Source organism: Plectrocnemia conspersa, unplaced genomic scaffold (assembly GCF_051122295.1).
Source record: "Plectrocnemia conspersa isolate PC_06_02 unplaced genomic scaffold, ASM5112229v1 ptg000013l, whole genome shotgun sequence".
Lineage (NCBI taxonomy): Eukaryota > Metazoa > Arthropoda > Insecta > Trichoptera > Polycentropodidae > Plectrocnemia > Plectrocnemia conspersa.
In genome coordinates, this window is record NW_028277177.1 from 23,508,213 (window position 1) to 23,525,396 (window position 17,184).

At 30.7% G+C, this 17,184-nt stretch overlaps 1 protein-coding gene across 2 annotated transcripts; it reads left to right on the forward strand.

Moving 5' to 3' along the window:
• The first annotated feature begins 10,883 nt into the window (after positions 1 to 10,883).
• On the forward strand, positions 10,884 to 16,423 carry LOC148227642 (acyl-CoA Delta-9 desaturase-like). Of its 2 annotated transcripts, none has more exons than XM_088201871.1 (5): positions 10,884 to 11,113; positions 13,296 to 13,516; positions 14,248 to 14,378; positions 14,439 to 14,644; positions 15,665 to 16,423. In XM_088201871.1, exons 2-5 carry the CDS (start codon positions 13,300 to 13,302, stop codon positions 16,152 to 16,154), a joined length of 1,044 nt encoding a protein of 347 aa, XP_088057997.1. In that variant the 5' UTR covers positions 10,884 to 11,113; positions 13,296 to 13,299; the 3' UTR covers positions 16,155 to 16,423. The 2 variants fall into 2 exon arrangements, with proteins under 2 accessions (XP_088057997.1, XP_088057998.1); XM_088201872.1 differs by having other exon boundaries at positions 11,101 to 11,233.
• The last annotated feature ends 761 nt before the right edge of the window (positions 16,424 to 17,184 follow it).

Here is a 17,184-nt window from a genome sequence, read left to right on the forward strand (position 1 = left end):
ATTAACAAAATTATTAAATTACATATATAATTAAGATCAAACATAGTACAACGAATAATTTATTAATAAATATCAGTTCTTAATAAAGTTTAGCTTATGGGTTACTATATATAAAAATGTATAAATATTACTATTTTTAAGTATTATAAATTATCTTAAAGTTATAATTTAATTATTAAGAAAAGAAGGTTATGTATCAGTATATGCATAACAATTAGTAATAGAGAATGTGGGAGATTGTTTAAATTCAATTGAAAATAAATACAAAATAAAAATAGTTGTATACTATAGCGTAAAAAATATAGTTTAAAACTTATTTAAATTCAAATTAAAAAAAAAATATTTCTTTATAAAATTTTAAAAGAAATGATACGAATCGGATCAGAAATTAAATAGATCAATGTAAAATGTTATCGTATTAAGGATCTGGAAGGTGACAGGCTGTTGCGTGTAGGGATACGCGTGCTGGTTAGTTCTTAGGTCAATCCAAAAACACGTGTGCTTGTGTAACAGTTTTATTGAGCTCGGCGTGGTCCGACCGCTTTGTAACGACGATCGGAGCCGACTCACTTCAAAATTGGGTGCTTTCCCGAACGCCGTATGACGGCGTTCGCGAACGCGTACAAACGGCGAAACGGGCGTCAACATACCCCCCACCATGAAACATTAGTTTCATAATGACGGGCACATCAGCGGGCCTTACAAGTGTTTGTCCTCACATTACAAACTCTGTGAGGACGCGATGTTTGAAATAATACTAACACAGAATTACAATAAACATGACAATAAATAAAATTACAATAAACATGAAGAAAGAAAAGGAATGTTAGTAGTACTGTATAAGGTTGTAAAGCTTAATGTTAGTAACACATGCACATCATATACATTTTGCTTGTTTGTACTATATTACTACCAAATACAAACTGCAAGCCTTCGTTCATTTTTTTGACAATTATTTAAATGTAAATTAAAACGGACATGAAATATTATAAATAGTTAAAGGTTTGATACATGGCTAAATTTGCAAATAATTACACAAAAATGAAACGTTTGATACTTAGCTAAATTTTAATTATTTTGGTTTGCTACATGGCTAAATTATAAGCCATGCAAGAAACACGAAACACATTCTTAAATTATCAATAAAAAGACATAAAATATAAAATAGCTTGCACTGCACACACACCTTTGCCACTATTTGTTTTTGTCACTACACGAATTGGTTCCATCGGAACTTGGATGAATCATCTCGACGATACTGATCACCCGTAGCAAGGATACAGGTAATCTTCCTTGACGACGCTTTCAGCAGCTTTGTGAATCCGACTGCAGCCGTACTTTCCATCCTTGTAGCTTTGACGGGTGCTCAGTAGACACCAGGTCCAGAATTCCTGCACCAGATCTTGCATTTGCTGGTACATCTGCGTCCCCCTGTAGGCCGAAGCGTCCTGCTGTGGAAGAACTGTTGAGGTGTGCCGATCAGGAGGAGGCCAAGGATCAGGTTTTCGGGAAATCGTTTGTTTGTGAGCAAGGAAACAATCTTCTTCGATTGTCGGCACATGATTTGTAACACTATTGGTCTGCCTGTGCGTTACCAATACCAACTTGAATGAATGCGATAATGCATGGGGGCTCGAATGATGTATTTGAGGTTTTGCTTCCTCAAGCTGGCGGACATTTTTGTGCGAAAGGAAACAATCTTCTTCGATTGTTTGCACATGACTTGTCACAGTATCAGTCTGCCTGTGCGGTGCCGACTTGAATGAATGCAACGACGCAGAGGGGTGCGAATGAAGTACTTGAGGCCTTGTTTTCTCAAGCTGACTGACATCTTTGTGCACAAGGAAACAATCTTCTTCGATTGTGTGCACATGATTTGTCACAGTATCAGTCTGCTTGTGCGGTGCCGGTACCGACTTGACTGAATGCGACGATGCAGGAGGGCTCGATTGTAAGGATTGAGCTCGTAGAGTGAGGAACTCCACGAGCTGTCTGAGCGTAGGCAGAAGGGATTCTGTTCGCCGACTCTCCCATTCCTTTTTGGACAGATTATCGAGACGTCGAACCACCATAGACACCACAGTGGTATCCTCGATGTCTTGCCCTAACTTTTTTAGAGCCGCGATGTTCATCAGGACTGTTTCCACCAATTCAAATAGGGACTGCGATGTAGCTGTCTGAATTGGTTTCAGGTCCTGAAGAGCAGCCAGATGTTTAAGAACAGTTTGTCTAAAATCATAACGGCCTAGAAGTCTTTCCCATGCGGAATTGTAGTTCTCGGGACTAAACTGAAAGAGTTCTATGACCATGGCTGCGCTACCTACAAGTGCATTTTTTAGGTAACAAAATTTGTGAATTTCACTTAATGCCGGGTTGTTGTGTACTAAGTGAGAAAAAGTGTCGCGGAATGCCACCCACTTAGTCCGGGAGCCATTGAAAGTTGGAATGACAACTGCTGGCTGCGTTAACCTGAACTGGTTAAGAATTGGTTTCCGCTGCGCTTCCGACTGATCTTTCAGCGCTAGTTTTGCTAGGTTGAGAATATTATAATAGTTATCCTCGAAAGCATCGACTTCTTCATCGTAACCCTCGGCATCTAGCAACCTGATTTGTTGCTGGACAGCAAGGAATCTGTCCAGCAGTGTATCAAAACTCTGATGTTTATCCCTTATCCTTTGGATATTGATGGAATCCGGGGTTAACAGTTTGCCAAACCTCGTTAACTCGCTTTTGAGGCACACCCTGTGGTTGATCAACAACTCCATGTTGTTGTTGACGGAAATTGATACAAATTATTTTAATGAATAAAAGTAAACGAACTGTTTTTTGGAGAGGAAGTTGGGTTAGGATGATCGACCCTAACCTTTCTCTCCTGCTGGATGCGACTGCGTCCTGGTGAGGCTTCACGTGGTGTGACGGCAGCTTCCTGGGGCTAGGCGTCCTGGTGAGGCTCTACGTGATTTGACGGCAGCTTCCTAGGGCGCGCATTTACCGGCGCTCCACTGCGTCAGTTTCGGGGACCAGCTGGTGGACCCGCTGGCTCGTGCTACGAGCGACTTGACGCTCCCAAATTGCGATTCTGCGAACTCCCAAAATGGCGGTCATTTTTTATTTGAAAAAATACCGTTACGGCAAACGGCGTGTTTTCCCAGGAGTGTCTCGACTGAGGCACCCGACTGGCGTATTGTCGTAACTTGACAGCTTGAGCGCTACTCGGCTCCGAGTCTCAAAGTTCGTCCGCGTGGTGGACGTCTTTGGGGTTACGACGTTGTTTTTAGATTCAGACCTTCGCGACGTACAAACATCGTCTAACGAATCCGGCTCGAAGGACCAAAATGTTGCGTGTAGGGATACGCGTGCTGGTTAGTTCTTAGGTCAATCCAAAAACACGTGTGCTTGTGTAACAGTTTTATTGAGCTCGGCGTGGTCCGACCGCTTTGTAACGACGATCGGAGCCGACTCACTTCAAAATTGGGTGCTTTCCCGAACGCCGTATGACGGCGTTCGCGAACGCGTACAAACGGCGAAACGGGCGTCAACACAGGCATTAGCGAGTCGGCTGACTATGTTGACTATCTTTAATAACAGCTTGTCAAATGCGACACGATGGACAAAAAATAATTAATATTATCTAAGGTAAGAAAAAAACTATAATAATGAAATGATACGAACCAAACCTACTCCTCGTAGTTGAAATTAAATAGATCATAGATGAGTCGGCTAGTTCAGACATCATGGCTCTAACGGGCATCGGAAGAAGACGTAATGGTCGTGATTTTCGAAGACGTTTCATAACTAAGAACTGGAATTCTTTGAGAGCAGAAGTATAGCTACGTGCTATCCATTGCGTGCGCCACTACTGTTACCAGCACTAGGGCCCTACGAGTCCAACCCTTATGGGCGGGCACCCAGCTTTTGCCGGCCAGGTGAGCGGGTTCTCCACCCCCCGTAGTGCTAAATATTTTATTGGAGTTGTGTTAGTATTAGGGCGGACACGTTAGTGCTCTCGTTGGCTGGCCTGCATTGCTTTACACTGCATGCATTGCGTATCATCCTAGTAACACCATCACCCCCAAGTAGTGTATATGCTGCCTCAGTCGCAGCCTTGGCCCTCGGAACTCATAAGGGGCCGAGCCCTTTGGAATAATTGTTTTTTAAGCCCTCCTATTGATCAAAATTCGGTTTAGTCGTGTTTCATTTGACTCTCACTGTCATAATATTGCTATAAAAGGTCTTATGCTTGATAACCGATCGACCCGTACGCTAGATAACCGAGCGTACGGGTCGTATCCGTATTTGTATCCTCGTGCTTTGCGAGAAGCGTTGTGATAAAATTCATTTCATTCTTAGCGTAGCGTTTACTCAATCAAGCATTTCTTAAAATTGCTAAGGAGCGGTGTCGATACCCTATCAATGCTCGGTGACTTTTGACTGCGAGCTTGAGTGCGCTAGAGTCGCGATCGCGTTCCTTATTCTTACCCGTTGCGGCCAGAACGTCAGTGCTTGAGAAAGCATCTTTATTTGAAGGTTATGAGGAGCTGTAAAAAAGTTATATTTTTAATGTATAATGGCCATAATGACGCATTGAAGAAACCTGTTAAGTCACGATAGTCAGATTTGTAATAAAATATATTATAGTAAATTGCGATTTTATAAAATGTTAGCCGAAGATTTATTGATACACTGTTCTTAGATATGTTTACATGCAGTGTTATAGTAAAGTATATTTTTTATATTAAGTAGTATTTTATTCTCTCATACATGCATAGCAAAAATGACTAGTTAAATGCAATTTTCCATAAACAATAAGTCGAAATTTCTACGTAATTTTAGGATTTCATGAATTCATAAGGTGCTTCTTTGCTATTTTAATATTTATTACTATATGTTATCTATTAACCTTTTATAAATGTCAGATATTACTCCTATTGTACATTTCATCAACATTAATTTTCTGAAAGATACATATTAAATTAGTTATGACTATATTTAAATAATTTAGTGCTGTTCCTGTATATATTTTTATTTAAATTTTGAAACCACATTTAGGTAATCGTAAAAAGTAATGAATGTCACAATTAAACCTAAATATAAAAATGTTTAGATGATGTATGTATATAGGTATAATTAGTTATTTATTAAAATATTTTATTAACAGTGATTAATAATATATATTCACTAATTCGTTATTTCATTAATCACGATAAAACTTGTTTCCATCAAAGTGACGTGTGGGCTACCTGTATTCTGCAGGCTACTTATTAGCTACCTCTGATGATATATATATATATATATATATATATATATATATATATATATATATATATATATATATATATATATATATATATATATATATATATATATATATATATATATATATATATATATATATATATATATATATATATAAATATAATAAATATTACATTACATGTGATATTTTTATTATATTATAATAAATCTTAACTAACTCAGTAAAATATCTCGTGAATCCAAAAGATGATGAATCGTTGATTAATTTTTTTTGTAAATCACCAAAGCTTTTTTTTTTGATAATGTAGACGTCAAGAAAAATACGTCAATCCATTTTTTTAATGAAGTAAATAAATAAATACGCAAATTCTATACTTTTCTACTACGTGTTGAAATATACAATTCCACAAATTTTTTTAAACTTTTAAAAATACAATATACTATGCAAACACTTTTCTATTATTATACTTCGGTAATTGATTTTACATATTTTTTACATATTATTCGACTTTTTGATTTTTTTAATATAAATTTAGAGGCTCTCAATATTTTTAATAAAATTAATGTGAAATATTTTTTGTTATGTTAATTTATTTCGCACTATTTAATTTATTGGTATTATTTACATTTAAAAAAATAAAAAACTTATTTATTATTTCTTTAGTTATATATGTAAACATAAACATATCTAGGGTACCTTAAAATAGTGAAAGATCGACCGCCGTACATGTACGGCGATACTGCTCAAAGAGTTATTTTGTAATTAAATATTTTTACGACATGATTCTTTTATTGAGTTTAAGGTTTTTTATATCCACATTTTTAATTATTTCACGCGATTAATATCGGCAAAATTGAATAAAAAAAATTGTGGTAACTGTGCAGAATGCTTTTTTTTTTAAGGAAAACTGTTGGTAGTGCCTCAAATTGACATTATCGCACAATGCACTTTGTTTTTTTCTCACAAATAAGAGTTATGCAATAAATTATCATAAATTAAATACATACTAGCGTTATAAAAAAGTCAAAATAAAAACACTTATTGTGTGATAATTACGATTTAACATGATATAGATCAAATCTTGTTGATGAAGAAATGATAATTTATCTTTTTATAATACCTTGTTGTTGTTTTGAATATACTGTTATATCACCAAAAAATAAATAGTTTGATTCTAGCTAGTGATATTAATCGTATTAAAATTATTATTATTAAATGTAAGAATAATTGTTATTGTACATATGACAATATTTGTTTATTTTTTTGAGAAAATAAATAATTACTCTTCGATTAGAAAATATTATAAAAAAATCAATGCATACATAATGAATATATGCGTATATTATTATTACCTTGGTATGTACTTTATAATTTATTATATTAATATTATTATGTATTTATTTAAATTAAATAAAGATCATCGTGATTTAGCAGGTTACCTCAATGCATCACGACGGTCAATAAATAATACATAGTATAATTATTATATATTGTACAAAAAATAAAAAAATATATAATACAAGTAAGATAAAAAATATTTCATAGTAGATAGAAAGCAAATCATAAAAATAAAAAATAAAAAAGAACAGCTTCTCGTAGCTGACATTAAATAGATCAATGTGCAATGCCAGCGTATTAAGGAGCCGGATGGCGAGTGCCATAGGCGAGTCGGCTAGTGGAGCGTCCTGGCTTTGACAACAGCAAAAGAGGAAGCGATCGATTCTCGAAGACGTTCCAGACCCAAAACTGATATTTCTTGAAAGCAGTTGTATTGTCGACAGACCGTTTCAGTAGTTTAAAGAAATGCTTAGCGATAGTCGTAGATAAGCTAAATCACTGTAGAGAGAAGGTGTTTGCAAAATATCAAATGCATTTAAACAATTTAAAATAAGTTGCGTACGAAAAAAGTTAAATTTGTAACTGCGGTATTTATGTCACTAATAAATAACGTGAATCGCAGAGGGCTCAGGTTGGAACCTTGTGGAACCTCCGAAGAGATTAAATACGATCGACAATCGGCTGTCATAGATTACAAATTGTCTACAATCACTCAAACACCTCAAGAATAACCGAGGTAAATCATCTGAAAATATTTATAATAATAACCCATGACACACATTGTCGAAGGCCTTCTCAAAAACAAAAAAAAATCTGAAAATGCTTGAATACCTGTCTATGTATAATTATTTCGAATACCGTTTATGCAAAATATGAAAATCGGGTGATTAAAAAAATAAGACTGTAAATAAGCTTTTTATAGTATTTATTTTCAATGCATGATTTTAAATGTATTCATTTGTATAATTTGAAATATTAATATTATATCTGTTTTTGTTAATTATTTATTATTTATTAAATTCAGTCTTTCAAAATTAAATTAGACCATAATACGTAATATGCAATGTATTTTAAATATTTTTTATTTAACTACTAGTCCTTAAATATAAATTTGTTATGTTTTTACATAAAAAGTGCATCAAAAACATGTGCTACAGAGTGAAAGTGAAAGTGGGTGCTTTAATAAATGTTGGATTCGGAGTAAGGGTAGGTATTAGTGATAATTATAAAAACAGTAAAACATAATAAGAAAAAATTGCCCGAAGTAGAATATTTTGTAACGCGAAAAATGTAGTTAGTGCAAGTTAAAATAACAGATTTAAATAAAATGCAAAAATAAACGTTTAATAATTTTTTCGTAAAAATTGCCACATAATTTTTTTATCGATTACATTTTCTAATTTTTAATATAAAAACATTTGATCAAATTAAAGTCTTTAAAATTATTCGAAAACGTTTCCAAATATATAATAATTATTCAAGGTCATTTTGTACTTTGTTAACGGCTAAAGTACATTTTTCGTACTGTTACTTTTGTATAGCCATTGAAAGAATATAAAATACAATAAATTAATCAAAAGTTTTATGTTAGTGTAGTGTACTAAATAATTATTTATGTATAAATAATTTTAGTAATAAAAATTATTTTGACTTTCTTTTCTATTTTTACATATGATTTATTCATTCTTTATTCTATATAATCAGTTTCACATAAGAATTTTTAAACACTTTTTTTGTAAAAAGTAATATACGCAGCAAAAATCTAGTTATAAATAAAATAAAAATGTTCAATGTATTGAATTTACTTATATTTTCAAAGAATCTTATAAAAATGTATCAACCTCTTTTATGCCTTAATATACAATTTTCTGCAAGGAAATAAGCAATAAACTGGGTTACATGGAGAGATGTAATCCAATTTATTCGTTACTACCTCATATTGAATCGTACATCTCTAAAATTACAATTTAAATAGCGTTTACGTTTACACTTATGGTTATATTTTATTAATAGACAAAGAATATTTATTTAGTGTTTTTGTACATACAAATTTTTACGTAAATTGTATTGCTTAAAATTACAGGCTACTTTAAAATGTATTATTTCTAAGTCGTAATTTACTAATAACTTTACTTAGCATAAAAAAATATTAACTACAAAATTTTGCAATAATTGATTTATTGTCTATGTAGAAGAAAACAATTTATATTTTAAACTACTGCATCTATTTATAATTAAGTTAATAAAAAAATAATCATTTATCGATATGTAATTTCAATATTAATTTAAATATTTTTATGTTTTTTTTTTATAATTTCAAAGGTAAACAAATAAAAAACATTTTTTTTATATATAAGAAATCGTCATTTTAATTTTTTTTAGTTATTTACGGACTTTTTCCTGAACATATTTATATTTTGAGATTTCCATTTTTTTAATATGCTTTGTTATAAAATATTGATTTTCGCGATAATTCTCGTTTCGCTTCGAGATGATTAGCTAATGGCTCTGGTATTCAATACATTGTATCTTTCAGAGCTTTGTTTGTCAAATATTAACGAAGCTTTTTAAATTACTTTTTTATTTATCGACATTTGATGGGTTTATTAATAAATGCGTGATTCTCATAAACTTACAGGTGTTTTAGTTACTTTGTAAAACCCTTATTCATGTTAAATATCGTTTCTGTTTTTTATATCTTAGGTTATACTATATCCTCAACGTTGTAACATTTAAAAAACGCACCGCAGATGAAAATGTTTTCAGTTAAAATTATTATTCTAAAAGAAACTTGATAGTTGTTTAAGATAAAATTTATTCTTATATAATTTAAATTTCTAAATAATATAAAATGAAAATGTCTGTATTTTGTTTAGGGAGCACCTTTTAACGTTTCACGGAACATGCCCTAGAGAGTCGCGATCGCATTCCTTATTCTCGCCGGTTGCGGTCAAGACGTTAGCGCTCTTGCATGAGCCATCCAACTTCGCAACGAGCTTTCTAAACACAATGATGTTTTCAGCGATTATGTGAGATAGTGCTATTCTATTATACACAGTTTTTTTTATTTTATTTTAATGTTCGTTGTCATTTATATAATAGTTATCATGACGCACTGGGGAAACCTGCCAAAATTGTAATAAAAAATTAAATAAAAAAAATCAATCAAGTTTATGTATGTAAATACAACAGAGATTTATTTTGGAACTATTTCTTGTCAATATAAATCACTGTAAATAAAAAAACAAATACATATACAATTGAAATCAAAATTACTACAATCACAACTTTTTGAATTTAAAAAAAAACAAATTTAGTTTACAAGCTAAAATATCTTGGTTTAAAAATAGTTTGTCATTGATTACATAGTTGAAATAATACCTTAACAAATCGAATCTTAATGTGTAATTTAAATTAAAAATGTAGATTAAATCTCACAAATTGAAGCATGTACTTATGGGATATTTTTATATGAAAAAATATGTATAATGAAAATCTACACTATTACCAATCTGGTTGTAAAATAGCAACTCAGATTAATAATAAGCATTGATGATAACAAATATTTATTTAATATATTACAATACATACAATTTTTTAACTGGACTACAAGATAACATAGATTTAAACAAACCTAAGGCCGGTTTCACACGTGCCGGTTGGATTTGCCCGGCACCGGGCCGGCGTCATGTAGTGGGGATGGTGTTGTATGGGAAGCGTCGGGCCGGCACGTCTGAAATGGGTCAGTACTAGCCCATACAACACTACACGGCGCCGGCCCGTTGCCGGGCGAATCCATCCGGCACGTGTGAAACCGGCCTAACACAACTTAAATGTACATTTGATGTTCTAGTTTTATTATTATTTATATTATTATTGCAATTAAAAAAGCATTATTTGTAAATAATAATATTGTATAAGCTATTTGCTTTCATTACATTTTTATTTTAAATTTAATTAAGCATGTTTTATATTAATTTTCCACTTTTTTGTAAATGTATATGTGTAACATATATATTTTTTAAATATTTTTTTTATTCACCACGAAGTTCAAGATCATCTAATGATAACAAAATTCTTTTATAATTAAATATATATGTATATATATATGTTAATTGAGTAACATTTACTGTACGTTTTTCATTAGGAAGTTCAAGAGCATCTACTGATAACGGCAATGTTATTGCTCCGATGCTCTTTGCCATAATTAATGATCTGATGTGTCAATATCGCATAGACGTCAATCTTATGCGTCAATCTAATGTTTACAGCATCCTATAGATCAGTTACAGAGCAACGTATGCGATTATATAAAATAATAAATAAAAAAGCAGCCAACGATAGGTATTAAGACGACGAATAGTCATGAGCTACGGCTCGAGCGCAGTTTCATTCATTCGCAGTTCGCCGACGGCTAAAGGAAGTCGTACTAATTGTATTGAAATTAATTTTGAAGTACTTGACCTTCCATACCTATCGGACTTGGGGTGAATACTAAAGCAGCTCAGTGATTTTAAGGCAAGCCGAATTAAACAACGTTTTGTGTGATGTTCGTTTGTATGTTCCTTCAAAGTTTTCTTCGGCTTGTATTGAGCCGACGTGACAGCAATTAATTATTGTAGCGTGCCCAATTATAATGTTAGTAATATAGTACTATTGCATAATTTTTAATTGTAATTAAAATTTTATGTCAATCTAACGTGACTTGATTAATCACATCGTGTATTGTTAATAATTTTTAAATCGCTATAAAAAATTAATTAGTATTATGAATTGTTTATACGTGGTTTAGTACTTACAACAGCTGACGAAACATTGGGTATAATTTAACGTGAATAAAGATAGAAGTGAGCGATCAAAGTGCGTTTTTTGAACGTTTTGATTTTGACCCTAACGCTGTGTTTGTGTTCAAAATACAGTAAGATATATTAAATTTTTTATTAAACATATCACAAACCGAAAAACTATATTTAACCCAATATACATTTACCTTTAGATTGTAATATATTATGTGTTGCATTTTATCATATGTAATCGAACAATGAAAATAAAGTGACTTGATTCGATTTTTTTTATATTTGAATCAAACACTTAATCAATTGATGGTAAAGTGTTTGATTCAAACACAAAGAAGCTATTGCTTTTTGCAGACTTCATATTGCAATACACTAATCAAATAATTGTAATAAATTATATAACTAAAATAAACAAGACTGAAGATTTATATAACATTATTCACACAATATAAAAGGTATACGTTATTTTAAATTTTCAGGAATTGTTTTTATTTTGAAAAACAATTTTAAATTATTTCATTATAAGTATAAATATGGCATTTAAAGTTAATTGTACATATAATTTAATTTGTGGAAAATTATCATAGCGATAATGAAGTAACATACAAATATTAGTAATGAAAACAAAATGATCATACTTATAATTTAATATAATATAATAGTAATTAATAAAAACTTTATTATTATTTTTAACGCTTTGACTATGTTAGGGTTTTTGAAAGCAATCTTGATATTATAATAGTGATGAAGATCTTGATATATAAGTCGAAAAGATGTGAAAATAGATCAGAAAAATACATTTCTTATATTGATATTTTATTTATAAAACATTGAGGGGTTATATATAAAAGTATGCGATTAAAATTTTAATGAATAAAAAATGAAAATAATTTATTCGAAAAAAATATTAAAGGTTATCAACTACACTCTAGAAAATGCAAAACATTAAAGTGAAAAATAAGCATATTATAACTGATGAAATACATGTGTATTATTGTTTTTTTTCTAAGAAATTGCAGTAGTGATGCAAATACTAATTCAAGTTATGTTTTGAGTTCCATTATTCTTTTCTTAATTTAAATAAATATAATGATATGAATAAGTATAAGTCAGAATTAACAGGGTCTGGAGAATATTATAGGCCCTTCATAACATCCTAATCAAATTATTTTAATATTTCTTAGTGTATTTGCGCGTTGTTATATTAAGAGACAAACCCTTTTCTGCTTATTAATTCAGGTCTCTCAAGTTAAAGGGCGGTATTTAATTTTGTTTATTGCTCATAATATTAAATTATTCAGATGAATTATATAATGAAAGCACATATTACATGATACTCTTTATATTTCGCCAAACACAAAGCATATTTCTTTGATGGAAGCGTTTAACTGGACTTAATAATATAATACTTCACATTCCTCATCTTTCTTGTAAACAAAAATAAACATCAGCCAATTAATCATACACTCAAAAGTTGTACTTTTATATCTCCATGGTATTTTAACGTTTTATAGCATTAAATATAACCTCGTATTTATCTTCATCAACTTTTAAATGCTGCATGGTTTTGGATTTTATAGTCTATGAGAATTTTCCAGATGAAATTTTTGAAAACTATTTTTAGTCTATCGTACTATTGTTACATTTTCACATTATGTATGAACATATGTAGTACATATATTTATATACGATATATATGAGTAGATATTATGTTTATAAACCATTATAAAGCATTAGTGTTTTCTTATTGAGGGTTCTTTACTACGCTCTAGTAGATGGATAAAACTAAACTTTTATAGAAAGTTAAAATGGAAGCATACTTATTTATACATATATGTACATAATATATATTTTGTGAGCATTAAAAAAATACGTAAAAATTTATTTTATATTTATTTCAATAGAAAAATGCCGCCTAATACTTCTACTGGAATACTATGCGAAGAAGATACTGTGGATCAGAACTTTATATCTTCTAAAGAAGCAATCGTATTGCACAAAGCTGATAATCGAAAACTGGAGATAGTATGGAGAAATGTGATACTTTTTGCATATCTACACATGGCAGCATTGTATGGTGTTTATTTATTTTTTACATCAAGCAAATGGGAAACTAATCTTTTCGGTAACTACACATTACTTAAGCATTATTAATCTGTGTTTTTTTGTTATAATGATTAGATAACTTGTTTTATAAATAAAAATATACGCCGATTCATAATCTATTTTTCATTAGGATCTTGTTTTTAAAGAGTTTTGGCATGGTTTGTCGTTTGTCAATTTTTTTCTTAATTAATATAAATAACAATGTACTTTTTTCGGGACAGTTTGTAAAATACCTGAGCCAGACTTCTATGTTTCGAATTATATGCGCTATAATATAATAGTATATTTTTATATTGTTTTAACCTACGCTTATGATAATGTAAATATAATTTTTACCTAGACTGCCAAAAACGCGACCCTTAATAATACATTGCAATATTATACATTTTTGGTAAATTTATGAGTTAAAATAATAAATAATTTAAAATAGGTTAGTAATAAAAATAGTTTTTTAGTAATAAAAATAGACGTTAAATTTATAAGCAAAAACCATTGCTCCATAACGTTTTGCTGTAATTTATTTTTTTCATTTACGTGTATTTTGCTACAAATGTTCACTTAGCATAAATTGCAATTAAATTATTAATAAGTTAATTTAACTGTGATATATATTTTAAAGTAAAATATGTAAATAATACAACACTTTTGTTTGTCTATTATTCAGCGTATGTCTATGTCATCTGCATATTATTTTATTAGTTATCTTCACAAGAGCACACGTGATTTTTAATGCGTGTAAATAAATTTTAGCTTTTGCCTTATACGTCATGTCGGGCCTAGGCATAACTGCGGGGGCTCATCGCCTATGGGCCCATAAATCTTACAAGGCCAAATTGCCTCTAAGGATCATTTTGGCCGCGTTCAACACGTTAGCCTTTCAGGTAATAAAATCAATTTATGGGCCATGAAAGGCGCCGATGTAATGTTGTTTTTGTGTCCAGGATGCCGTCATTGTGTGGGCGCGGGATCACAGGATGCATCACAAATACAGCGAGACGGATGCCGATCCCCACAACTCAACCAGAGGCTTCTTCTTCTCCCACATCGGATGGCTGATGTGTAGGAAGCATCCGGAAATAAAGGCTAAGGCTCACACTGTGGACTTTAGCGATCTGTATGGAGATCCCGTGCTGAGATTTCAGAAGAAGTGAGCCGTTTATTTTAATGTCCTTACTTGGTGTAAAGTAATCGAGGGATTGGGGATAAGTTGTGGGACTCTTTAGATATCCTGTCGAATAGTTGCTCGGAATTTTCCAAAGTTAAATATTTTCGATCGGCCATAAACGTAACTATCAATCGAATTTTATTACTGGGACAATCCAAAGAAATTGAAAGTAGGTGTCTAGCATATGGACTGCTATACGCACAATGCTCGACTAGAATCAATATCAGACAAGTCCATATTTATTGAGATTTTTATTTTATGTATAATATGCAACATATGCTAGACATTTAACATTTAAAAAAAATATTTTACTCTAAATTTATTCAGAAAAAATATTAAAAATCAATAATTAGATTTTGAAGAAGTAGAATATTAAAAATATAATTTAAATATATATGAAATAACGCACCAACATTTTAAGATAACAAAAACGGAGATTAGTGAAACATGAGATTGCGAATAGTTAACGTCTTAACAATATAGTCTGTTCACTTTCAAGAATCAGCGGATATATAAAAATACATACAAAAACTAATTGCAATCTTTACCCAAATCAGTGCATCTCTTTCATCGCAGTAAAAAAATATAATTAATATTTTTTTTATTAAGGGCTACTTTAAAATGCGCCACTCGATCACCACATTAACTCAAATATTTTTTAGCAATAAAATCTTAATCTATGTTATGAACATTTGTGTCATGGTGGGGGGTATGTTGAAACCAAGCTCGTATACCAACGTATTTATAAACATCGTTTCACTAAGATCATAAATATACATACATATAACAAATATGATATTTTTTAAAGGCAACATTTTTTTTTTTTAACATTTCCTTCAGGGATTTATCAAGGGTCTGAAATGTTAAATGTTCATAGCATTAAATTTAAATATTTAATCAATTTTCTTTTTTACTATGCATTATTTTTTGTGTATTGTGTTTACATGTACGTCATGATAGTATTAATTTAATTTAAATAAATTATTAAATTTGTTTTTACAGATACTATTTAATTTTGATGATCCTCTCATGTTTCATCTTACCAACTGTGATCCCCGTATACTGTTGGGGCGAGACATGGACCAACGCTTTGATTGTATCGGCAATTACCAGATATACCATAGTTTTGAACATCACTTGGCTGGTCAACAGCGCTGCTCATAAATTCGGCCAAAAACCATACGATAAATACATAAAATCAGTGCAAAATATAACCGTATCTACATTAGCATTAGGTGAAGGCTTTCATAACTATCATCACACATTTCCGTGGGATTATAAAACAGGAGAGCTGGGAAATTATACCACAAATGTGACCAAAGCCTTTATTGATATCATGGCCAAAATTGGATGGGCATATGATTTGAAAACTGCGTCGAAAGACATCATAGAAAAGAGGGCTAAAAGAACTGGTGATGGCACCCACCCCATTTGGGGATGGGGTGATAAAGATCAACCTGGAGATGAGATAGAATCGTTCAAGTCGAAATAAAAATGTTTAATCATTGATTAATTTATATCAAATGCTACTTGTTCGACATAGTGTCTAAACCACTACTAAATTGTTCGTCTGCTATAAATCACATGATACGCAATAATAATGTTCCTCTTATTAATAAAATTAAGTAATAATTTACATAATTATATTTATTTTATTAATTTATAAAAATCAGTGTTAAAGTGTGATATTCGATATTTGCTGTGATCTTACATAATTTAATGTATATATTGAAAAAATAATAAAACATATTTTTGTACGGATTTATTTTAATTTTATTTATTTGTGATAAATGGGATCGTTAAAAGCCATAAATGTTATCTGCATAATTATTTAGTCGTTATTCATTAAAAAAACTTAAGTTTATAAGATTGCTAATCAAATAATAATATGTGTTTGATTGATAACATAACTGGCACGTGAATTTTTATTGTGTAAAACATAATTAAAATAAAAATCTGCTGTCGCGGTGGAAACGTAACCTATTATATATAATTATTATTAATTCGATAAGAGTGTGACTCAAAATAATCATTGCTGTAAATATAATTAAATATTATTATCCTATAATACTTTCTAGAATATTTTTTCTAAAGACTAATCGAACACAATCTTATTATATAATGTAGTAAATAAACAGACAATTATTACAAATAGGATGTTTTTGATATGAAATGAGAGATTGCATTTTCAGCTTCGATTTCACATTTATCTGATTCAAGATTAATCATTATTACAATGGGTTGTTTAATTATTTATAAATTAAAATTAATTAGCATTGATAAGTAATTCATTTAATGCAAAAATTGTAACATTTTGGTCATTACATGTTATTTTATTGATTTATAGATATTGAAATGATTTTTTCAATGAACTCACCCAAAACAGCTCAGCTGAGAATTATATAAAGCAGACTTATCCAAAGAAGCAAGCACTCTAAACAAATACACTTTTGAACCAGATATCTTACATGCAGAGATTTATAAAGCTACTGAAAATTAACAAATATCCAGGTAGCAATGAA

Coding starts and splice junctions, on each gene's coding strand:
- LOC148227642 (XM_088201871.1), top strand. CDS start 13,300: ATGCCGCCTAATACTTCTACTGGAATACTATGCGAAGAAGATACTGTG. Junction 13,517..14,247: donor ATGGGAAACTAATCTTTTCG/GTAACTACACAT, acceptor AATAAATTTTAG/CTTTTGCCTTATACGTCATG. Junction 14,645..15,664: donor GTGCTGAGATTTCAGAAGAA/GTGAGCCGTTTA, acceptor TTGTTTTTACAG/ATACTATTTAATTTTGATGA.